We start from the raw sequence: 9,436 nt of genomic DNA on the forward strand, positions 1-9,436 counted from the left end.
CGGAGCTTTGCTTCCTGCTGGAAAGCTATTCTCCATTGTAAACGGAAAGAATATGGACAACTCATGGTTCCGCTCTGGAAAAATGTCAATTCTCACATAACTGCCCAATGAGCAATTATTTTCCTGGTGGTCGCGAGAAGATAGCAGTGCCTGAAAACAACAAGAGCGTCAAAAGTATCGCTAGGTGGTAGCCTACTTTTCTTAACGCCGAGGCTGAACACAATGCCACATTTCTTGTGGCCAGAGCCGCTGTCAGCCGCACAACTCAAGCGGTTAGATGAGCACAAATACAGCGCCTCGGGACGATCATTATTCGAACCTCTATGTCAGGTATATTGGAACTGGCTGGTCCAACAAATTCCCACCTGGATAGCGCCTAATACCTTGACTATAATTGGCCTGGTTGTGAATATAGTCACAACCGTAGTGCTGGTGTTTTACTGTCCAACGGCAACAGAAGAGGTAAGTGCTTTATGCGACCTTGGGTGGAACATGTCTGGGTAACTTTTGAGTATACTTATACTGGTTGACGTGTAACGGTGTTGCAACGTGAGTCCATGTAAACTGCTGTTGTAATTTGTTAGCCCTGTATTGTGTTGCAAGCAATCCGCCATGAAATGTTTTGTCCCACTTTGTTGTCGGCTAGGCTAATATTGAGTTACTGCACTGACATAATGCCGGAGTCCTAAGAGTTGTTGTCAAAAGTTTAGACATTTGAAGGTCTGTGTTGAAAGTAACTTTTGTAAGTTATTGGGTGATTGGGTCATCCCAAATGCAGATAACCAGTCTAATTCTCAATATCTATAAACCATAGTCAGCAAACAAAAAGATAGCAAATGCCACGAGTTCATACTATGACCTGGGGTCCACTTAGCTAGATCAATTCTCTGAAGTGTGTTTGCTATTTGTGTATTTATCAGTTTTATACTTGTCCAGCCATTCAGTACAGCACAGATTGGAATCTCACCAGTGGCACAAAGTCCAAATTCTACAAAGCAGCTTTATGCAGCAGTTCAACAAGGACATTTTATATGGACTACCAGCTGCCTCAATGCAGTGATGGACCCATACCTTTCTGCATCTGCATTCTGTATTAATGTATAGTAAACTCCACAAAAGGGCTCAGAGAGACAGGCTGCAGCATAAAACACTTCACTTACCAACTGCAAAGGCGTGAGCATTCCCTTATGAAAAGGATTGCAGTCTCAGTCATTTTCAGATTTTACTGTGTCCAGTATAATGCAGTAAACTGCAGTTACTGGATTTTTTTTACTGCAGTTTTAGAACTATAGGACCTACCGGAGACCAGTTTAACTAAAATGTCAACAAGTATACCCTATAGAAAAGTGTTAGAATAAGGGAAGGGGTCCTGAAGAGCAGGGATTTATTCATTGTGCCAGACAGAAACATTTAGTTGCCAAACATTTAGTCAGAGTTTCAATTGGGCGAATTGAAGTATGTCTCTCCCTGTTTTTTTTTTGACAAAACGTTTTGCTGTCAGGAAGGTTTTCTTTGGAATATGAAGGGACTGAAACACAGCAGGAGACATGAGAGTAAAGATCTATTCCATGGTAACAGAATGACACTGACACTCAGACATCATGTCAAACCTTAATGACTTCAAATGTTCACAAAACGTCTATATGTACTGCAGTTTTAACAAACTCAGACAAAAACACTGTGCAGATGTAGGGTTTGGTCCAGCTGCATGGTTTGGTAAACAAATACCAGTGACAAACCTCTGTTGTTTTTTTTACAAACTTTGTATCTGAACTGGGTTATTGTTATTTTTAATAAATAATTTAAAGCAAGAAATCTGAGTCAAAGCAAGAGTGTTTCTGTAGACAACAATTCACTGTGTTTGAGAGAGCGTGCTGAATGACAAATTGGACAAAAACACAATTAGGGCAGTACAGCAGAGTGTTGTGTAGAGATGCTACGCTGAGTGTTGGCTCACCCCTGATGTCCAGATGGCTGGTATTACTCAAGTCCCAGTGGGAGAAACTCACCCAATCAGGTCATCTGGAAGCTTGCCTTCACTATACTTTCACTTGTATACACACACAAACACTTAATCTCTCTCACACACACACACACACACACAGACACCCACATGCTTGCTTTTTACTCACAGACATTCACAGTGCAAGAAAATCTAACATTAACCTGATGAATGTTTGAATAAGGTCTATTGTCATGTTGGTGCCTATTTTGAGGTTAAATGCAATATGTGTCTAAGTGGATCTTGCTGGTCGAGAAATCTTCTATGCTGGATAGTATCAAACTGTTGGCTCAGGTGACTGTTCCTGGGTTGGCTTGCTAAGTTGGTAAATGATGAGGAAAAGTCTGTGTTTATCCAGCTAGTGTGTTTTGTGTGTTAGTGTGTACAATGGGAGTTTGGTGGGTCATTCCAATGAATAAGTCCCCTGTTTTAAAGCATTCCAAGCTGGAGAATACTTCAGTCATGTCCCCATGTGTCTTTTGTTCTTGGGCCCTTGTTTTCCTTCTCAGTCGTTGCATGCATTATGCCACTGTATCCTAACACTTTTTATTTCTGCTTACTACAGCTGTTGAAACTTTTTTATTTTTAAATAAAGTTTTATTATAATGTGAAGGTTGGAGGATTTTCTTTTTACACTTGGTGTCCTTGACCAGTGGAAAGTCTTTGGTTTCTAATTATTTAATTTCTCTCCCCCTTTCTGTCTCCACTCCCCTCTCCCTGTTTTCATCCCTCCATCTCCAGGCTCCGTCATGGGCCTTTATCCTGAGTGCGTTGGGCCTGTTCATCTATCAGTCACTGGATGCGATCGATGGCAAGCAGGCCAGAAGGACCAATAGTAGCTCTGCGCTGGGGGAGCTCTTTGACCATGGCTGTGACGCCGTCTCCACAGGTACTGGCCGAAGGTTTTCTTGTCCTGTTTAAAAGTGTGGTGTTTTACTGTAACTGACCAAGAGGGATTCAAGGATACTGGATGGATTTAGCTCTGTGTTAAAGACCATCATCCCAGAACTACTAGACGGCTCTCCCAGCTGAATGTGTCCTGCTCCGTCTGTGCGTGGGTCCCTGACTTCCTGACCCTCAGGACGAAAACACGTAAAGATGGATATGCGCGTTTCAGGCTCTGCATCCCTAAGCTCTCGAGGGCCGTAGAGGGAGGAAAAGAGTCCTCAGCCCTCCTCGCCTCCCTCTATACCTACAAGTGTACCTCTAACACTGCATCTGTCGAGCCACTCAAGTTTGGAGATGACATCACTCCGGGTGACCTAATCATTGATGGAGCCCATGGACTGTGGAGAGGGTGAACCGTGCTCTCAGATAGTTCAGAAAAGTTGTCCTCTTGTAGGGAGATTGGCAGTAGAGGTCAATCATGACCAAAAGTCATGCCACCGTGCTGTAAACATCAGCCACCTGTCCCACAGAGACAAGCTATGCTCCGCTAAACCATACTACTCCCAGAAATCTGGACATCTTTCTACTACAAGATAGCTATAAATATGAACCAAATCCTCTTTTCTTTATCTAGATTCTGGACTACACTTTCAGTGTCATAGCAACCAGTAGTATCAAATGACTGAAGGTACATTGGTCTATGTCTCGGAAGTATGGGTCATTGTTATTCATTAGGTGTCATAATTCTCTCTGTATGCCCCCCCCCCTCCCCTCCACAAGATTACTTTATTGAGGTACTGTATGTGACAAAATGTGTGTTGCCAATATCAGTTGGAAAACAAGAGAGTTTAAATAATAAATGACAAAAGTGAGGAAAGATTCTGAGGAAAGAATCTAGGCAGTTAAAAACAAATCTCTTTCTCTGCAGTGTTTGTTGCTGTGGGAACATGTATATCCTGTGGGATAGGAAGCTACCATAATTGGATGTTCTTCTGCGGCTTTGTTGGGATGTTCATGTTCTTCTGTGCACAGTGGCAAACCTACGTTTCCGGAACGCTGCGCTTTGGTCTGTAAGTAGGAATTACGCCCAGTTACCTACATTACCATTTACCTTTTGCCAGGCAGATATCGACTGCTGTCTGTTGTTATAGTACGTAGGTAACTACACTATCCTGCTTCATAAAGTCTACAGATGTGCTGCCCTCTCGGATCTCTGAGTTCTTTAAATTCTCTCCACCCAGGGTTGATGTGACCGAGGTCCAGATTGCCATCATTGTCATGTATTTGATGTCAGCTTTTGGTGGAGTGGCCCTTTGGGACTGCAGGGTATGGCTTCAATGCATTCATCCATCCACACACAGAAACACAACATACTCTGATGCCTACTTATACAATCTATTTTTCCTCAGTGCTGGCTGTACGTTTTGTAGTGGTACACATTCTACAGCAGCATTTGGCACTATTTGATGACACAGCTAATCTGTTAACTATATAACCCTAATACATTCAGTTGCCAGTTTATTGGATGCACCCTTCTGGTAACAGGTCAAACCCCTTTTGGCTCTACTTCAACCAGATTAGTTTTGGGGCGTAGACTGTACGCGGTTTAAGATGAGTTCCACAGGGATGTTGGTGTATGGACCACATCGAGCCTGCAGCCCACTATATGATGCTATCATGGCAGCCTGGACGGTGGTAGATTCTTGCTGTGAAAAGCATGTTTCTTGTCATCCCAAAGATGCTGTAGTGGTTTGAATGCTGGGGACTTGTCAAAAACATAATAATAAATAATTGGACTGGCAGTGTTTTTCCACTCCTCACTTATCCAGCATTGGTGTTTGCATGCATTAGCCGCTGATTAGAGCCAAACCTGCAACAGTCTGTCTGTGACAAGGACCGACAAGTAACTGTATGCCTGTCTGCCTGCTTTATACAGCAGTCCTTGGTCATGTGACTGTAGGAGCGACAAAATTTGCTTGAACGTGTTGGTGTATCTAATAAACTGGCTCCTAAGTACATCCTTAATGTATAACCAGCCAACCAATCAGCTAATTCCATTATCCTTAAAAAATAACATTTGAGTCTAGTCTTGTTATGCAGCTTTTAAAGATACAGGTTGACAGGACCCGCGCTCTAACAAACCAGAGCAGTTGTCCATGTTTACATGACCAGTCTACTCACTACGAGTCATTAAATAGTCCTTTTGTTTCACTTTCACTCTGTGCTACCTGTGGAGGCTTAACGACTAAACATGACACTGACAAGGTAATTATGGGTAGCTGAACCACCGCGACGTGGACATGAGCTGGCTAGCAAACTGCCCGACGACGTCACCGCGCAGCTTTCCTGGCTTCTCCCATTATGGCCTCCGCAGCATGCTGACGGGTGTAAACAAACGCTAGTGGCCGTGATGGAACTGGACGCAATCTGTTAACTGACCCTTTTGGTTGTTTGACCCCTTTTACAGTTGCCTGTCCTCGGTGTGAAGCTGCTCACCTTCCCCATCATGGGAATCATTGGTGGAGCCCTGTTCTCCTGCTACAACTACTTCTACGTCATCCTCAACGGGGGGGTCGGCAAAAACGGCTCTACCGTCGCTGTAAGCAGGAGCACATTAGGACAGGCTGTTGCTACATATTTGTGTTGTTATTTTGAGGTCATTTCACTGAAGCCTAAGTGGCCCATGTCATTTTAACATTGTATCATTTTTACTCCGATGCACAGTCAATCGTCGTTTCTGTTCCCTGACCGCCCATTCAGTTGTTTTTCCTGTGATTGTGTTCTGCAGGACACCAGTGTTCTGACCCCAGGTATGCACATCGGCCTAGTCCTCACATTGGCCTTCATCATCTTCAAGAAGTCATCCAACAAGCTGTTCGAGCTGCACCCCTGCCTCTACATTCTGACCTTCGGCATGGTCATTGCCAAGATCTCCAACAAGCTAGTTGTGAGTCGTCCACTTGGAAGTAATCTTGTATTTCTCACTGCTGTTATCTGTCAATCTGTTAATATATCTGGTCTGTTGGCGGGCTGATTAACGTCTGGAGTGTGTTATTGAGCAGGTAATACTATTCCTCTGTCGTAAGCAGGAGCTCAGCCACATGAAACAGAGTTAAAACTATACTGGTATTGGCCAGCTCAACCACAAACTGGCTGTTTAGAAACACCAAAGAGCCTATGCCAAGTCATGAAAGTGGCCTGCCAACATTTTAATCTAAATTCATCCATCAATTTTCTCCAACCTCAAAACACCTGTTTTCCACCATAAATCATATTTTCAGGCTCTGCTACTTGGGTGAACAGGTTTTAGCTCGACCACCCCAAACCTCTGCAGTGCCTTCCCAGACCACCTAAAGGCACAACAGACCGTAGGCTCCTTTAAAACCAGCCTGACAACTTTCCTCTATCAGATGTCTTTCTGTAGATAGCTGTTCCTTTTATACACTGTGTATATATTTGTATTATTTTTGTTATTGTATTTACTGATTTAATTTGTTAGTTTATTTAATGTACTTTCAGATTATACTGAAAAGTTCCATACAAATGTTCCTCTGTCTTTGTCAGGTGGCCCACATGACCAAGAGTGAGCTTTATCTCCCAGACACAGCTTTCATCGGGCCTGGCCTTCTCTTTCTCAACCAGTACTTTAATGGCTTCATCGATGAGCACATAGTTCTCTGGATTGCCATGGTGAGCTCCCACTCCAGAATTATGTCTTGAGGGAATGAGCAAAAAAGGTTCAAGAAGTAAAGAAAATCTCTATAGATAAACTAAAATTAGATGCCACCTCCATGAAAACAAGCTGTTTGAAGGTCCTGCCAGAAGAAATCCTCTACTCTCAAGATCTATATGCAAACATAATTGTCTGGAGTTTGCCAAATGTCATTAAAGCTTTGATTTCAGTTTGATTTTGATTGGAACTGAGTCCCTGGTCAAATGCTACAAAAATAGAGCGTTTCATCAAATATCAGAGGTGAGTTTGGTATAATACCTAATCCTCACTCATGGATCTGTGATGTTGTGGAGCTGCTTTGCTTCCAATGGTGCTGGGAACCTATTTTGGATACATGGCATCATAGTCTTAAGTACCAGGAGATTTTAGAGCAAAATCGGGATGCCTCTGCCACGAGGGTAAAACTGGCTTGTTGTTTTTTCTTGGACAGTGATCCAACCGTTCTTCCAGATCCACACAAAAATGGCTCACTGACTGCAGAATTAGGCTTTTGCAGTCTTGCGATCGAAACCCCATTGAATCCACAAGTGAAGACCGTGGACTCCGATCCCATTGTTTCCCACATCATCAAACATTGTAATAGAATATTCAATGCTGTTCTTTGCAAGGCTGGGATGTTTTTATTTATATTCAATTTATATTAAAGGTTAGATTTCCCTCATTTTAAGTATAAGACCAAGCTGATACTACAAAGAAATCCTAGCCTTTTTTCCAAAATTCTGGACACTGTGCAGCCAGCCCATTTGTCATCGTATACCGTCTGTTTCCTCCACAGGTCCTGTCGTTGGCTGACTTGACACGCTACTGCACCGGGGTCTGTATCCAGATCGCCTCCCACCTGCACATCCATGTGTTCAGCATCACGGCGCAGGCCGGACCCAAACGCGACTGACATTTTGCCCGGCGGGAGGAGGGGGAGGCCGAGGACGCCGCCCCACTACTGAAAGCAGACGATAACCAAGGTATCGCCTCTACCCAAAACCACATCAGCCTTGACACAGTCTCCACCTCTGACTAAAGTCCATCCTTAATAACCACAGGTTAATGAAAGGATTGACATCCCCACCCCTGACTAGAGCCCTTTAAAGGGTTAAAACACTAGATGGGTGCGGTGCATCTCATCAAAAAATTCCTTTCAGGGACTAAATTATACACTATTGGTAAAAGCTTCAATACATTTTAGACATATCAAATCATGTTTATTTTCTCATAAAGACAATGCTTTGTTCCCAAACTAAAATTTTGTTGCTGTCAAATTTTGTTTTGACTGAAAAACTATAACATTCCTGTAATGGCAATTTCATGTACTTCTAGTAGATAGACAGTAGAATAGTAGAAAAGACTGTTTTTAAGCAACATAACAATCAACCAGTGTGATTACACAATTAAGCTATTTGATCTTTGTCCAAATTGGTATTGTAACTTTTCAAATAATTTTATAATCATTCATTTTTATGGAATGTGTAAAGGAATGTGACCCAATCTGACATTAAATGAACTCCATCAGGGATAGAGCTAAATACAAAATAAATCAACCTTTCAACCTCGGATAACTCCCAAAATGTTTATGTAGAATGACTTATGAGGTATGGTACACTAATTGTCAAGGACTGTAGGTGATAAGGGCCAAGGGTCTGGGTTAACACTGAAAACAGTGACATATATTCTACATGGGCTTCCATCCAACCGTGTTTCCCTAGCTGTAGTCCCTCAAGATAACACTATATCAGCATCACTGCCTTTTTTCACTCCCTCAACTCTACTCCAACTGAAGCCCTTGTAGAATAATGTCAGTGGTTGATGATTGGTTAATGCCAAAAAACCCTTCTGCTTTCAACATTATTCTCCCTAAAGGGCTACTTTTTTGTGATTGTACATAATTCTGTTTGATGCCTTAAGTTTATTTTAATCTTTATTTTATTGACATTTATGTGGAAATTTGAAGCAGTTGAGGAACAAGTGCACATTTTCTTGTTTTTTCTTTTTCTGCATCAATTGCAGTGTAATTATGGAACCAGTATTTATGATTAACGTTGATGTATCTGACATGTTACACTAGCTAAGAAATAATGTTGTACTGGAACTTGTTTTACTGTTTATAATTCTGTACAAAGCAATGTGCTCTTTTTCGTCACACATTTGTAGAAACACAACATGTATAGGGTGTGTGTTAGGTACTTAACTCATTGTGATTCTTGTGGAAATGATTCAGCTTCAGGTTAGACAGACTGGGAATGTTTCTGGAAGAGGTGTCGAGTGGATGTATTGTTTCAGGGATATCTCCCCCCGTAATCATGTTAATTTAATTACGTGAACTCCCTACTTCAGGTGTATGCCCACCATACCATAAAGTACATCATGTACCTTTAAAGGACATTCTCATTTGCAGATTGTGGGTAAAATTCTAATGAGTCTTTGTAACATTTGTGACTTTCAGTCTAGAAATGACAGCCAGCCAACCTTTGCAGATAACCACCAGTTGTTATACAATCAGGGTTTTACCTCCAGGTGAACTTTGAAACTATGCACTGAAAGGCCACATGCTAAAATTTCACATTGTATTGCACTGTTTAACAATACAAGTAAAACATCTTTGTACTAACAACTATTTAGTTAATGATTGTAATAAATAATTTTCCATTCAAGAAGAGGTCAGTTTCATGATTGAAATTATCAAGTGAATCTTTGGGGGGGGGGGGGGGGTGGGTGTGTTCTTTTTTTTTAATTTGACACATTTGAGGAGATTTGCCAAAATATACATGTATCTCAACATTCATGCATACCAACCACTTAAGTGGAACAAGGCATACCAC

At 41.9% G+C, this 9,436-nt stretch overlaps 1 protein-coding gene across 1 annotated transcript; it reads left to right on the plus strand.

Annotated features, from left to right (window-relative positions):
• The first annotated feature begins 16 nt into the window (after positions 1-16).
• Positions 17-9,256, plus strand: chpt1 (choline phosphotransferase 1). Its single transcript, XM_010903842.4, has 8 exons — positions 17-462; positions 2,744-2,891; positions 3,819-3,960; positions 4,132-4,216; positions 5,358-5,489; positions 5,679-5,837; positions 6,455-6,580; positions 7,399-9,256. Exons 1-8 carry the CDS (start codon positions 223-225, stop codon positions 7,513-7,515), a joined length of 1,149 nt encoding a protein of 382 aa, XP_010902144.1. The 5' UTR covers positions 17-222; the 3' UTR covers positions 7,516-9,256.
• The last annotated feature ends 180 nt before the right edge of the window (positions 9,257-9,436 follow it).

Source organism: Esox lucius, chromosome 23 (genome assembly GCF_011004845.1).
Source record: "Esox lucius isolate fEsoLuc1 chromosome 23, fEsoLuc1.pri, whole genome shotgun sequence".
Taxonomy (NCBI): Eukaryota; Metazoa; Chordata; class Actinopteri; order Esociformes; family Esocidae; genus Esox; species Esox lucius.